The sequence below is a fragment of the Microtus oregoni genome, unplaced genomic scaffold (genome assembly GCF_018167655.1).
Source record: "Microtus oregoni isolate MIOR12 unplaced genomic scaffold, Mior012 000041F_ref0000270, whole genome shotgun sequence".
In the NCBI taxonomy this organism is placed as follows: Eukaryota; Metazoa; Chordata; class Mammalia; order Rodentia; family Cricetidae; genus Microtus; species Microtus oregoni.
Genome location: NW_024543208.1, coordinates 8,491,108 through 8,507,550, shown reverse-complemented (window position 1 = coordinate 8,507,550; position 16,443 = coordinate 8,491,108). Strand labels below are relative to the sequence as shown.

At 39.0% G+C, this 16,443-nt stretch overlaps 1 protein-coding gene across 1 annotated transcript in view; it reads right to left on the bottom strand.

Moving 5' to 3' along the window:
* Positions 1-2,728: 2,728 nt before the first annotated feature.
* Positions 2,729-16,443, bottom strand: part of LOC121433819 (multiple epidermal growth factor-like domains protein 9) — a 111,544-nt gene continuing 97,829 nt past the window's right edge. The window contains exons 5-6 of the mRNA XM_041632452.1: positions 8,972-9,241; positions 2,729-7,335 (exon numbers count right to left, since the gene is read on the bottom strand). Of these exons, the coding sequence (XP_041488386.1) occupies positions 6,884-7,335; positions 8,972-9,241 (722 nt within the window). The 3' untranslated portion in view covers positions 2,729-6,883. The remainder of the gene's footprint in view (positions 7,336-8,971; positions 9,242-16,443) is intronic.

The window sequence follows — 16,443 nt, the reverse complement described above, 5'->3', positions numbered from 1 at the left end:
AATACTACAAGAACTCTAGCATCCTACCATAACATTACCATACTAAGCCCAGTAAGTTCATAAACCAATTCTGCCTGGCTCCATTAAGTGTCATTTATTTTATACCACCACAACTCAGAGTTCATGAAGTATCAGCAACATATAGACACCAGAGATAGAAGAAAAGCTCCTGGTTGTAAGGAAAATGAGGCTACAGTAAGAGGCAGGAATAAAGAAAGGCCTTTTCAGTAAGGTACAGAAAAAAGTGTTCATATCATTTCACATATTAAGAAACCACAAGCTCTCTACCAAAGGGCTGTGAAGAATGAACACTCTCAGGATGTTATATGTAGGGGCACTGGTAAAGAAAAAATTTCTTAAGATGAATATATGGGAAATTATACGTGTGCTGAAAGTGGTAGATTTGAATGTTAATAATGAACATGGGAAAGAGCTGGGAGTCCTTATTTGGGACAGAAATTAAAATATCAACACACATGATTTTATTAGTTGATCTGAAAGCACAAATGGAACCACAAAAATTCTCCTCCCAAACATTTTCTTACAAAAGCTTACTATTGCACACATAATAAATATTCTGCTTTTATTTTGTAACAGTGTGAAGTACAGTGCTCAGCTCAGCAGCAGACAGGGTTTTTGTTTGGGGCACACATGTGTATGTGTGAGTTTGATTTTGTGTGTGTGTGTGTGTGTATACATTTACGGATGCAAGCAGATGCATGTGCACATATGTATTCTGGAGTGTGTGTGGAGGCCCAGAGCTTAGTATCAGATGTGTCCTTCTAGTGATTTTTATTTTTGGAGACAGGGTCTTACCTCACACTGACCCTGTAGTTCACCGATTTGGCTGGATCAACTGACCAGGGATCTGCCTCTCTGATTCCACAACACTGGTATCACAAACAGACACTGCCATATGTGGCCCTTTATGTGAATTCTGGGGATCTGAACCCAAGTCCTCATGCATGTACAACACCGATGGAATCATCTCCCCGGCTCTGGCACACCAGTTTGAAAATTACTGACTAATGTAATCAAGTGCATTCTAAAACAATACATTTTACCATTGTCCAGTGGCTTTCATTTTATAAATAGGAATTTTAGAAAACCTGAAAAATATTTACTGTAATTATTTTTCATAAAATGGCTTTTAAAACTAAAAGTAGACTTACAGGTGAAACTGACTTTAACCTGACGTAGACTTGGCTTTTCAGGCTGCTCACATTAGTAACACTATCAACTTTTGCAAAAAAATTTGTTTTTAATTAATTTTTTTTTATTATGAGTGGGTACTCATGTGGGCTACAGCGTGCAGTTGGAATCAGAAAACAACTCTGCCGAGTCAGTACTATCGTCCACCTTTCCTGGGTCCTGGTGACCAAACTCACATCTGCAGGCTTGTGCACCTCCGCCAGCTGAGCCATCCCACCAGTTCTACTTTCATTCTGAAGATCTGAATAAGCAAGGCTTAGAGTCTAGCAGATATGAGATCCAGCACCTGATGTCCAGCACCGCAAGAAATATCAGTAAGACAAAACTAGTTATAATGGTTTTATTTACAATGGAATTATGAAAGAGCATTTGATTCTTTGGCACATGTCTTGCTTTCCTCAAAAAATTAATACAATCAGTTGTGATAATGGAATGGAGATGTCTTTATAGACTTTCACCAGAAGCATAAAATAACTTTATTGTTTTAGTGGTATTTTTCCTAGTGACTGAGTTTCTATACATTTTTTTCTCTTGAAAATTTAATTTGTTTAGCTTTCTGGCATAATTATTCCATTTTCTTAAAATACCGAATTTATATACATTAGACAGACAGATGATGTTAACTTCTTAAAGTTTGATTGTAAAGTTAAGGACAAAAAATGTGTTTCAAAATTCCAGATAAATTAACTGAAACATAATTTCTTTTTAAGATAGTTTGACATAGCCTAAGATGGACTAGAACTCACTATATCGGCAGGATGACCCTGAACTCCTGATCCTCCTGCCTTCACTTCCCGAGTGCTGGGATCACAGGTATGAGTTATGAGCATCTGAGGTAGAATAAATTGATTCAAAGTTATAAAGTTCTCAGTACAAAGAAATTAGACTTCTTGTAGCCTCTTTTCAAAACACCCCTTGGATGTGTAATGGGATATGCAGACAGTGTCTCATTAAATATGTTTAAATGTCAAGAGAGCCTCTTCAAGGGAACTTGGAAATAATAGAAAGATGCACTCTTGTTAGGGGTTACCTAATCAACATAGAATATGTTCACTTCCAGACTTCAGAAAGTGTCACACGTGAAAGTCAGAAATTCAAAGGGAGTCACTCTCAACACAATTTTGATAGATATCCCAGTGAATGGCAAAGAGGACAGAAAGCAGCATGAACAAAAATATATGCTAGCGTTTGTTTACTGGAAGTGCTGGGGATGGAACCTGGAGCCCTGTGCACGATATACAAGTGCCCTAAAACTAAGCCAAATCCCTACCCAATACTATGTTTTAATATGTATTTTTATCTCTGGTACGGATTTGCTTTATGAGAAGGAATTGTTCCATGTGCTATCTTCTCCCCAAGGGGTAGACTCTCCTTTAATGAACTGATATAAAATGTTGGTCTGTACATGAAGGATTCAATTACTTCCATAAAGTGAGCTGGCAAATGACCTGCAGGACTTACCTGAAGACTTCTAAAATTTCTCACTACATAAAAAATTGAAACCAATCCACAATGGTACAAATTATATACATTTATTAATAATTTTAAATAACACTCTTGTATAAATTCTTTCATATATTCAAATCATACACAAATTTAGAAATGCATCTGAAACCTAGTACAGTACACATATGAGACATGTCTTTAAATTTTGGGTTAGGATTTTAGTGACCTAAATACAAGTTTAATGTTTTAGAAACACTCCCTAATTAATTGGGTTGAAATTTAAGAGTACAGAGTGCTTGTGCCTAGCATTACAATTGACTAGAAGTCACTTAGCTTTGGGCTAGCTCGAATCTGAAGCTCTGGGCTCATTCCAGGGCTGCTGCAGTTTCTGCATATGCATAAGTAACAAGAAAGATCCTCAAGGCCTTTGAAAAATTATCATTCAAACCACTGACATTTTAATGATACATAACCGTTAACCATTAGATAGTATTTATTTGACTTCTTCAGCTTGATAACTGTTTTTCTTGCTTCTTCCCATGGCATAGTCACTGGCTCGGAGTGAAAGAAAATGATGATTTAACCCTCCATCACCTTCTCCAACCCTGAGCATAGACACCAAACCCATTTCAGTTCCGAAACCACCTGCTGTCAGAAGTAGCAACAGATTAGGGTGTGTGTGTGTATGAGATCACAAAGACTTCTGCTACCCTAATTGATTACACTGTTTTTTTTTTAACTTATTCTGAATATTTTGCCAGAGAACTTTCCTTGAGAGATACAGAAACTCAACTCCCACCCAATACTACTTCAAAATGTAAGAATCCAGGGACAGTCATTTAGAATCAATCTTACGTTTACAAGCAACAACACAAAGAAAAAAGGTATAGGGCCAGGGTGAATAATCAATAATCAAGCTCCAGCTGTCTCTCATCTTCCAAAGTACATCTGGATGATAAAATAACCCAGATAAACTGGCAGGTCAATGAGTGCTGCTTTGATGGTTAATGGTTCATGGACTACTGGAACTACAGAATAGTGATATCAATTGGGACTTAGATAATCTTGTTAAGAAAAACAAATAAAACCCTTTTTTTTCCCTAGTCCATGTCTGCCTTTTTGCCCTCTCTAAAAATTCAAGTATCCTGGGGAAAAATAATGCACTCAGGATGTTCAAATAAATAAGAGATTTTACTATCCTTTTTCCTTTTCTATAATTGAAAAGACTGTAAATAAGAGCCCTGGGAAGCGGTGTGGAGGGTGTTAGTGATAGGGATGTCAAAGAAATGCTTGAGTCTGATGAGAACACCCAGCTAACAGAAATGCATAGGGCTTACTACAAAAGCCAATAAAGATGCAAGCAAGGATCAGTTCATTTATAGCAGTGATGACTATTTCTCAGCAAGGTTCACATAGGTATTATATTTTAAAAAGAAAACACAATCAATACTTAGACAAAAGTTGTTCAAACATTAGATTTACCAGAGGACACTTGGTGCTGGACAGTGAAGCATCCAGAGAATGAAAACCCTGCATTGTGTTTTACGATGGTTTACGACTCTAATTCGAAGAGAAGATTACCTCATGGTTGATCTTTAGAGCAAAAATATTTCTACAAGCAGAGTGCTGTGTATTTAAAATACATTTTAAGGCTATACCTTTTCATCATTGTGAAAAATTAATATGACCTAGGAGCCTTACTTGATAAACATTCTTTGTGGTAATTTCTGTGTTATCTTTTAAGAGTTGTTTCAAGGAATCTCTACTGAGCTGGAATCTTGACTATTTGACTAGTTTTTAGGCTCCTACAAACACTTCTTATTTATTTATTGGGTAAACATCTGTTTAACAAATGTTTGCTTTTTATCTCCTGACCTTTATTTTTGGTATCAGTGAGGTAATCACTCTGCATAATGCTCTGTAATTTGTGTGATGCAGTCAGTACACACCTGTGTTGCAATTGCTAGAGGAAGCCCCTCCCCCCATTCCAAGAATTAATTCATTTTAATGAACTCTAACTGGCAATTTTACCTTATCATCATTAATTCTGACTTTAGATAGAAATCCTCGTCTTCTTTCCACAAAGTCAGTTGTAGCTATGTGGCCGTGATTTGTGCTTACAAAGCACATATATCACACACAGACAGAAACACAAACATGCACACTTGAGAGCACATAAGAACTCTAGTAGAATCATCCACATATGTGAATCTTCATCCCAGCTTCTAGGGCCTAGGATTAGTAGATTCATTAATATATATATTTATCATATAGCCAAATGACTATGCCATAGAGGTGAGAATTGATTCCAAGCATAAAATAGTGTGCATATAGCCCTGAATGATTTAGCATCTCTTCATTTATAAAAGGGGTAAAAGACTACTTCCTTAGGAGGACACGGTTAGGACAAAAGAACACACATGGGAAAGTGTGTTTTGTAAATGACAAAGGACAGTAAAAATATTGATCTATTCTGTAATTGTGGGGATTAAACCTATTAAACTCATATGCTAAGCTCATCAGCCAGTTGAAAATGGTTTCTGTACAAGGAGATGCATGTTTACTCTAATAAAGAAGTCACATAATCAGAGCGCCCTCAGGTTACCTCCGGATCCTCTAGTCCAGTCATTTCCAAACCCTGAGACAAACGTGGGGTCTCCTACAGAGGATGAACAAACTCTTTTCTCTGTGAGGAAGGTAAGTCTGAGTTTCCTAGGTCTAGTCTTTGTTTTGTATTTCCCTAACCACATGGATTGGGTCACCTTTTTTGACCTGCTTAGTCCACAACCTGTCAGTGCATAACAGATGAAAAAATCAGTACTCAGCCTCAGGGGAAATGGCACCTACAAACAACGACTAAATGCACACTCAACCACAGTAACCTTCGGCCAGAAAGAAGACGGATGAATTCTACACTGAAGAACTCAAACATCCCTCATGATTTGTGGGGAACAGGTTATGCTCAAATGTCAGAGGTCTTTATTTTGGAGGTTATGGGAGGTACATAAGTATTTCATGGGCATAAAAACAAGGGGCCCCAAGTAACATGATGGCTTTTCTTTTTTAATTTAAAATTTCTGTCCTTTGGAAGACTGTCCTTTACATTCAGGAAAGAAGTCTTTTTCTGAGGATGTTTACACTGAGCAATGTAAAACACACAGAGTGGCTAATTAAGTGGGTATCTAGAGAATGCAGCCTGTGTCCCAGTTTAATAATACAGACTTCAAATCTATTGCTTGAATCTATGGTAAGTCAAAGAGTATATGACTCTAGGTTGAGAGAGGAAAGATTAGAAACATTTGACCTCTTGTAAATTTCAACAGTGTCCAAACAGGGATGAAAAATGAATGGTGTTCAACAGAGTCCCAGCTCTAGCAATATTGCCACCTATTTTACAGTATTTTAACCAATTTCCCTATCTTCTTTTTACAACACCAATAACTGCTATACAAATAAAGTCTAGATGATAAAATAGGACATGATTTTTTTACAAATAGACACAAGTACAATGTTGAGCAGGTATGCTACATTACTATGTACACCTTGTTTCTTTAGAGGCAGGCACCTCCCCTGAGGAGGATCATCAACTTTCTGCTCTCTGGATGCTGCACCTGCCCTCACCACAGAGGCTTATCCTGTGCTTTCATCCCATCCTTGAAGGAGACTCATGGGAGGAAAGCCAAGCCCTTCTACAGATCCTCTTGGAACATTTCTGCCCTCAGTCTACACAGAGCCAAGCTTGTTTAGTGTGGTTCAGCCTAGACATCAGCTTTTCATCAGTTACAGCTTTTAGTGCAGTGAAACGTACGCAATCCCTGCCTCTCCTTAAAATATAAAATATCTCCAAAATGAAGATGACGTCTTCTATCAGTCTTCCCCTCCACATCAGCATTTTGTCACGGCTGGTGAGATGAACACTTTCCCAGCAGTCCTCTGAGAGGCTGGGTAGACTTGAGCTTCTGTGTGGGATTCAGCCTTTCCATACACACATGTGGTTTGTTACAAAAATATACTTTACTTCAAGTCCTCAATGATGACGAGTGCTTCAGATCTTCATGGGGATGAATTAAGAGCAACAGATAGGCTAAGCTCACTACAGTTTGTACCTGAACAGTTCATTTGCACGATGCCATTCTCAGCAAACTCTACCCAGGCTATGTGGGGTTGGAGGGCAGATTCAATTTAGTGAGTATTGTGTCCTGACACTCCAGGACAGCCCAGCTCCTCAAGCTTTGTAGTTATGAATGGGTGTCGTCAGGGTCAGCTGCCCATTGGGAGCCACTTCACTGCCATCGTCCTCCAACAATCCTGACACATCTGCATTGGGAATGCTGTCATGGTAGCTGCTGAAACTGATATTGTCTTCTTTCAGCTCGATGGTCCAAAAGGGAGCATTGAGTTTCCGGTTTTGGTACTCCCGGTACATATACACAGCTCCTACGAATCCCATTAGCAGCACTACCACAATGATGATGACTGTCAAAATGATGATGTTAAACTGGGTCCATGATACATCAGCGAGAGCTGAGGTGCTGTTTTCAGAAGAACTTACTGAAAAGATAGTCTGCAGGGTTGTGGGGGCAAATGTACTATTTATAACAGGGGTGGGCACTGATGTGGTCAAAGAGGCATTGAAAACCAAAATGGTAGAACCTTCAGGAGTTGGAACAATAACTTCTGAAAATAAAAACAGAGAATGAAATGTAAAAGACAAAATTATCCAGTTTTGAGAAACAATAAAAGAAATACACATGAGAGTGGAAGTTGATGTGGGATGTTGACATGGTACTCCACCCAAGGTAAGGCAAGCTAAAAATAATTTTTAAATAAATATTATGATAAGATATGGGATCTAGAAAGCCTATTTATTACATCTTCAATGTGTATGATACCCATGCTGAAACTTTAAGAAAATTCGAACATAGGAGTTTTCCCTCCCTCCTCATTCACTGATAATCTCAGACATTTCTGTAAAGGCAATAATGTGCCACCACCAAGTTCTAAATCACATGGTTAATGGTGACAATTATGTGACCAAAAATATATCCAACACACCTGATGTCATTTCATGAAGGTAAAATTTTCTTCAGAGGAAGTCTAAAAATCTATTAAAAATCTATTGACATCAGAGTTGATGTCAGCCAATATAGAAAAGAGCTTTCCTTTAATTCCACGTATAGAGTTCTTGCTTTGTGTATATTTGAACTATTTTATAACCAAGGAACTACATTTTAGACTTCTAGTCGAAAGCATGGCTCAATGGGAGGATGAAAGCCTTGGACTTGTTAGGACTCTATTACAATAAGAAAGTCAATCTCTCAGAATTTTAGATTTTTCAATGTTAAACATGGGTAATAATGCATGCTTCACAGAGCTTTTGGGAAGACTTCAATGAACATTATAGATACTCAATAAAATTACTATAAAATAACTAGTATTATTCATCACCACAGTACACTACATCAATTAACCTAACACAGACAAAGCTTGTATTTCTTCATGGCTAACAAATACCATCAGTCTGTCTTCTTGGTACTCGTTGGACTGGATATGGTATACCTCCCACATGGTGGATGCAGAGTGAAAACATTTCTACCTACTGATGTGGTACAATCTAATCACAAATATCAATAACATGGCAGAAAGATGTCACAGGTCACAGACCAACTGTACCTCAGCTTAGTAATCAGTGTGCAATAGAATATCAAAAGGAGTAGTTTGTATAAGAGCAGGGGCTAACATCTCTGTCTTCTAATAATCCTTAAATATCCCTAGCTCCTCCTGAATTCCTAACTAACTTTTGTTAATCCTCACAAAATTTCTCTACAGAAAACATTCTATGTTATGAATGGCATTTTTTTAAACAAACCCAAGGGAATATTAATGAAATTTCACATACCACAGACAGAGATATGTCAGCTCAAAGGGTGAAGAGGACAGAATAAACTCCCGTTTTCCAGAGGAACTTCTAAGCAGACTATAGGTCCCTACCTGAAAAGGCTTTTGATTATCACTGAGGAAAACAAATGATGGGACCTTTCAATTATAACAGACAGATAGGAGGAAACATGAGCACACTTTGTCTCACTGTTGCACCGATTTTATCTTAGTCTTCATATTTCTAGAGTTAATGCTATAGTTGCAGGAGACAATCAGGAAGAGAAAGAAGCCTCTTTAGGCAAAGAGCTACCAAAATTTATTTCTAGAAAGTCCTCTGGTGGAACTGGAAGGTTTACAAAGCTAATTGCAGTTGTCTAGAAGCACTCACCATTGGCATTAGATACAAAATGTGTGATCTTAGGTAGAGCCTTACCTTGCTTGATGCAGTTGTTCTGGAGGTCTCGGACATACCCTTCTAGGCAGGCTTCACACAGGAACCCAGTGGTGTTATGGATGCAGTTGATGCATTCACCACTCTCAGGTTTGCAAATCTTTGGAGTTGTAGTTGGGTCCACATGGCCATGACATTTGCACGGTATGCAGATGCTGTCATAATTGTAATAGCCATTTTCACATTTATTGCAGTTCTGTCCTGTGTAACCATCTTTACACTGGACACATGTAGGCTCCAATTCACCAGATTCTAAAATAGAAAGAACATAAAAAATAATTCAGTAAATTCTCAAGCTACATTAAAATATTAAATTATTTGCCTTCCAAAAATGTTTACAAATCCTCCCTGGTAAATTCTCTCACTCACTGTTAAGAGATAAGCAGACCCTTATTTATGGCTAGAAACCAATTATGAGTGAGTACATCCCATGTTCATCTTTTTGGGTCTGGGTTACCTCACTCAGGATAGTGTTTTCTATTTCCATTCATTTGCATGCAAAATTCGAGAAGTCATTGTTTTTTTACCGCAGCATAGTACTCTAATGTGTATATATTCCACACTTTCTTCATCCATTCTTCCATTGAAGGGCATCTAAGTTGTTTCCAGGTTCTGGCTATTACAAATAATACTGCTATGAACATAGTTGAACAAATGCTTTTGTCATATGATAGGGCATCTCTTGGGTATATTCCCAAGAGTGGTATTGCTGGGTCCAGGGGTAGGTTGATCCCAAATATCCTGAGAAACCGAAACACTGATTTCCACAGTGGTTGCACAAGATTGCATTCCCACCAGCAATGGATGAGTGTACCCCTTCCTCCACAGCCTCTCCAGCAAAGGCTATCATTGGTGTTTTTGATTTTAGCCATTCTGACAGGTGTAAGATGGTATCTCAAAGTTGTTTTGATTTGCATTTCCCTAATTGCTAAGGAAGTTGAGCATGACCTTAAGTGTCTTTTGGCCATCTGAACTTCTTCTTTTGAGAATTCTCTGTTCAGCTCAGTGCCCCATTTTTTAATTGGGTTAATTAGCATTTTAAAGTCTAGTTTCTTGAGTTCTCTATATATTTTGGAGATCAGACCTTTGTCTGTTGCGGGGTTGGTGAAGATCTTCTCCCAGTCAGTAGGTTGCCTTTTTGTCTTAGTGACAGTGTCCTTTGTTTTACAGAAGCTTCTCAGTTTCAGGAGGTCCCATTTATTCAATGTTGCCCTTAATGTCTGTGCTGCTGGGGTTATACATAGGAAGCGATCTCCTGTGCCCATCTGTTGTAGGGTACTTCCCACTTTCTCCTTTATCAGGTTCAGTGTGTTCGGACTGATATTGAGGTCTTTAATCCATTTGGACTTGAGTTGTGTGCATGGTGATAGATATGGGTCTCTTTTCATTCTTCTACAGGTTGACATCCAGTTGTGCCAGCACCATTTGTTGAAGATGCTTTCTTTCTTCCATTGTATACTTTTAGCTCCTTTATCGAAAATGAGGTGTTCATAGTTTTGTGGGTTAAAATTTGGGTCTTATATACGATTCCATTGGTAGACTTCTCTGTTTTTATGCCAGTACCACACTGTTTTCATTACTGTAGCTCTGTAATAGTTTGAAGTCAGGGATGGTAATGCCTCCAGAAGATCCTTTATTGTATAGGATTGTTTTGGCTATCCTGGGTTTTTTGTTTTTCCATATAAAGTTGATTATTGTCGCGGAGTCTACAATTGATGAACCTAAAGATGCTTAAGAAAGTGAACCCAAGGAAAAACATATAGTTATTCTCTTGGCTATGAACCTTCATCTGGTGATGGATGGAGATAGAGACAGAGACCCACACTGGAGCACTGGACCGAGCTCCCAAGGTCCCAATGAGGAGCGGAAGGAGGGAGAAGATGAGCAAGGAAGTCAGGACCATGAGGGGTGCACTCACCCACTGAAACAGTGGGGCTGATCTATTGGGAGCTCACCAAGGCCAGCTGGACTATAACTGAAAAAGCATGAGATAAAGCAGGACTCTCTGAACATGGCGAACAATGAGGGCTGATGAGAAGCCAAGGACAATGGCATGGGGTTTTGAACCTACGTAATGTGCTGGCTTTGTGGGAGCCTCGCCAGTTTGGATGTTCACCTTCCTAGACATGGACAGAGGGGGGACCCTGACTGCTCTTTGGACTGGAGAGGGAGGGGGAGAGGAGTGGGGGAAGGGGAAGAAAGGTAGGAGGAGGGGGAGGGAAATGGGAGGCTGGGAGGAGGCTGAAACTTTTTTTCCTTTTCTCAGTAAAAGAAAAAGAGATAAGCAGAAACAATACTCGAGATAGTTTATTAACTCTTTAGCATACTGAAGGAATGATGGGCCTGTCCAGAAAGCCTATGCTTGGTTTCTTTCACCTTTCACTCTATCCATTTACCCATGGGTGAGTTCATTCACTTGTACAGTTAACAAAGGAAGATGGAGTGTACCTCCACTCCATTTTCCCTGTCTTATATTACAAACTGGACATGATGTACAAACTGCCTGCGTACCTGGGTCTACAAAATTTTCAAATTTAACACAGATGACTGTCCTCAACACCATAGTGATGGTCCCAACATCCATCCACTTGCCTAGGTCCCAAACTTAAGAACCAACTCTCAGTCCTCCATCTCCTTCCCAATTTTGAGCAGTTAGCAGTTCATGTCAGTGATCGTTTAAAAGACTCTTATATTGGCGGGAGTCTACTCCAGTGTTATGCTCCTGGGTAAGGCTCTCATCATTTCTTACCTCCAACGCTCTCAATATTTCTTAAAGCTCTTTACTGTAGTACACTTCTACAGTCTCTATCACCTCCAGAGTGAATCTGACAACATATACTAACAATCTAGAGGTCACTTCAATTCCAATGGGCTGTCAGACTAGTGAAAACTTAATAGAATTTTCTACTGGAAATAATCTATTCCCTGCCCACTTTCCCTAGCTCTTTTCATTTCTCTCCACACTTCACCACCTACTTTGTTTCAAGCTTATCAGATGGCTTAGGAGTACTCCCAGAGCCTGACCATTTTCTTCTCTGAAATGTTGTATTATGGTTTTGTCAACACACAGCATAATCTTGCCTCCTTACCCCTAATCACTTTGCAAATTTAAACTGTAAAAATTAACTCAGGTCTTACTTTTCAGAAGCACAAAAAGTTGTACCTGATTCTTTGTTTGGGTTAGAGATACTCTCCAGCCTTTGGTCTGGCCTAAAGCCAAGAAGGGGGAGACATGCCTAAAATCCTGGATTTCTCATCCCGAGAGCAATAGTAGTGTCTGGCACCACCCCATGCCCCAAGCAGTTAGGCTTCCTCAAGTGTATGTGCAGACGTGCCCCATTTCTGACTATGGAAATAATCCTGGCTGGACTTTATTTGACCTTATAAGGTTCCTTCCCCTGGCTCCTGTTGCCCCAGAGTATGCAAATGAGAACCCCTAGATGTTATTGTCACAACCAATGGCATACCACTGTATAGACCCAACTGGCCATTCCTCCTAGGGTATAACTGCCCCTTGCCCCTTCCAATAATAGCACTGTCTACTAACAGGATCCTAGATGTTCTTTCTAGTAGAATTCATAGCTGTTTCAGGAGCTACTTTGGCCCTGCCCGTGCTCACCCTGTTTCTCCTCTGTAGTTCAGGCTAGTACTCAATAAACTGACCATGGCAGGGTAAAGCGGGGCTTGAGTCAGATACTCAGCCATAACACATAATATCAAAGGGGTAATAATTGGATTAGTGGTCTATCTCATCCATCACACTAAAATCTACTTGTGTTCCATCTTTATATTCAATCCTTTCCTAGTGTCTGACACACAGTTCTGTTCAATAAATGTTTGCTACTTGCATAATTTCATCTTACATAGTAAACTTATTACACAAAGAATAATTTACAAGGGTAATGAAAGTGGCAGCAAGGTACCTCATCTCAGACTCTGTATGAAAAGTGAGTTTCATTTGAGAAACAATCCATAATTTGTCATCCACACTTCCAAATCAAGGGTTTTCAGTATAATCCACAGAGTTGTATGAGTGAGGAACAAATTTAACTTAGCATTTAGAGCCCCAGTTGGTCACGTGACATCAAGTTAAGCCAATAAACTCAGAACCTTGGTTTCCCATATTATAATTAAGGGATTTTAAATCAGAAATTCTTAAATTACTTTGTACAAAACAGTGACAATTGAGTGATTCATAACTCTTGCAACAGATGATATATAGGAAAAAATATTTAACAAAAAGTTTCTACCTATTTTGGAGAAGTTTATAACTTACAATGTTACCATGTTTTACATTTTTATTGTTAACAGCTATAGCACACAAACTCTTTTCAAAAATTACAGTTAGAAGAGATTGAAGGGCTGAAATCAAGGCTTGTAAGAGTGTTTCCTCTCTCTAATGTTCATACCCTGTGGACCTCATGACATGATAGTCACGATCTGCCTCTTCTTTTACTCCTCCTTGCTTGCACTTTGCTTCGGCCTCACTTATAGTATCTGATCCATGATTTTAACATCCCTCTTGTGACTCTGTCTTGTTTGATGTTTGTTTTAAAAAGAGTGTCTCACTATATAGACTAATCTGGTCTTAAAATTGTGATCCTTCTGCCTCTCTGTCCCTACTGCTGACCTGAAACAACCTTCCTTCCATTGACTCTCACCACACGACCGCCTCTTTCTGAGACTATTACTGATATTCCCCCACTAGCCTAGAATGCTTCCCTTTGTGCTGGCTAGTTTTACATCAGCTTGCCACAAGACAGTCATTTGAGAAAATGGCATTTCAATTGAGAAACTGCCCCCAATAGATTGGACAATGGGCAAACCTGGGACATTAAATTGACTGGTGATTGATGTGGGACGACCCAGTTCACTGCGGTTGGTGCCATCCCTGAATGTAGGTCTTAGGTGCTATGAAAAAGCAAGTTGAGCAAGACAGGAGGAGCAAGCCAGTAAGCAGCACTCTCCTATGGCTTCTGTCTCAGTTCTTCCCTCCAGGTTCCTGCCCTGCTTGAGTTCTTCTCCTGACTTTGCTCAAAGATGGACTGTTACCTGAAATTTTAAGATGAAACAAACTCTTCGTCTCCAAGTTGCTTTTGGTAGTGGTGTATTATCACAGTAATAGAAACCTCAACTAAAAACCCTATTAGTGCATCCACTGTATATAGATTGAATCACTACACGGAACTTATTTGTGCATTACACACAATGATCGCTTATTGTGGAATGTTAGTTGAAGATGTCTTACAGTTATTTATGCTGTGGAATATTTGTGTAATGATGCGAAGATGTGTTGCATTATTTTATGTTGTACTTGTTTAACTCTGTGAAGCTGTGTTACTTTGCTTGTCTAAAACATCTGATTGGTTTAATAAAGAGCTGAATGGCTAATAGCTATGCAGGAGAGAGAAACAGGTGGGGCTACAAAGCAGAGAGAATAAATAGAAGGAGGAAAAGAAAAGGCCAAGAAGTGAGGAGAAAAGAGAACAAAAGGAGGACTCCGGGGACCAGCCACTTAGTCACACAGCAGGCACAGAACCAAAAGTAAAGAAAAGTATACAGAATAGAAAAAATAAAAGCCTAGAGATAAAAGGAAGATGGGATAATTTAAGTTAAGAAAAACTGGTTAGAACCAAGTTAAGGTAAGTCTGGGCACTCATAAGAAAGAATAAGCCTCTCTGTAATTATTGTAGAGCTGGGTAACAGGTCCCAAAGAGTAAGAGTAAGAAAACAAACTACAATCTCTGAAAGTATCAAACTGAATTGACTTAGAACTTTCTACCCCTACAGGCACATGCACACCTTAGTTAGATTTCTTCCAACCCAATTTATTCTGGCTGTGATCTACTGCCTTTACATGGATAAATTTCTAAGTGTCCTCCCAGTCAGTCCTTACTTTGCAAGGCCCAGTTCATTCATAACTTTTCTCAAAAAGACTTTTCTGTATTTCCCAGTAGGAAAAATAAGTCCCTCCAAAGCTGACTAAACTCCAAGTTTACATACCTGACTACTCTCTACCTGACTTATAGCTATATCCCTTTCTACTTATTCAGCATGTACTAATGGCATTAACAATACACTGGGTATTTAATTATTAAAAATATAGATATTATCTCTACCCTTGTGGAACACATGGTATTTAGAAAAGACATTATAAGAACAAAGACCTCAACATAAATCTGACCACACTGAACCTTATAGAAGAGAAAGAGGGAAGTATCCTTCAATGCATGGGTACAGAAGACCATTTCCTAAATATAACACCAGTAGCACAAACACTGAGAGCAACAATAAATAAAAGGGACCTCCTGAAACTGAGAAGCTTCTTTAAGCAAAGAACACAGTCAGTAAGACAAAAGGCAACCTAATGAATGGGAAAGAGCTTCCTCAACCCGCCGTCAGACAGAGTACTGATATACAAAGACCTCAAGAAATTAGACATCAAAATTCCAAATAATGTAATTAAAAATGGGTTACAGATCTAAACAGAGAATTCTCAACAGAAGAATCTCAAATGGACAAAAGACACTTAAAGAAATGTTTTACATTCTTAGCCACCAGGGAAATACAAATCAAAACTTACAAATCAAAACTACTCTGAGATATCATTCATCTTACACCAGTCAGAATGGCTATATCAAAAACACTGATGAAAGTTTATGTTGGAGATGATGTGGAGTAAGGGGAATGCTCCTCCATTGCTGGTGAGAATGCAAATTTGTACAACCACTCTAAATTAGTATGACAGCATCTCAGAAAATTGGGAATCAGCCTACCGCAGGATCCAGCAACACCACTCTTGGGTATATACCCAAAGGTTGCTCAATCATACTACAAGGAGACCTTTGTTCAACTATATTTATAGCAGCATATTTGTAAATAGCCAGAACCTGGAAACACCCTAGATGCCCCTCAAATGAAAAATGGATAAAGAAAATGTGGTACATCTACATAATGGAGAATACTCAATGGTCAAAAACAATGACATCTTGAAATTTGCAGGCAAATGGATTGAACTAGAAAAAAAAACATCCTGAATTAACCCAGACCCAGAAAGATGAGCATGGTATGTACTCACTCATAAGTGGATACTAGCTGTGAAGCAAAGGATAAAGAGCCTATAGTTCACAACTCTAAAGAAGGTAAGTAACAAGGTGAACCCTAAGAGGAACATATATAGATTCCCCTTGGAAGAGAAACTAGACAAGATGTTCTGACAAAATTGGGAGCATGGGGGTGGCAGGAGGAGGGGAAAAGGGGAAGAGGTGAGGAGAACTTAAGGGAACGGGATAGTTGAGATGGGGGAAGGAAAGAGATGGAGAGCAAGGAAAGAGATATTTTGATTGAGGGAGTCATTACAGAGCTAGCAAGAAACCTGGCATCAGAGAAATTTCCAGGAATCCAAAAGGATGACCCAAGCTAAGATCCTAAGCAATAGCAGAGAGGGTGCCCAA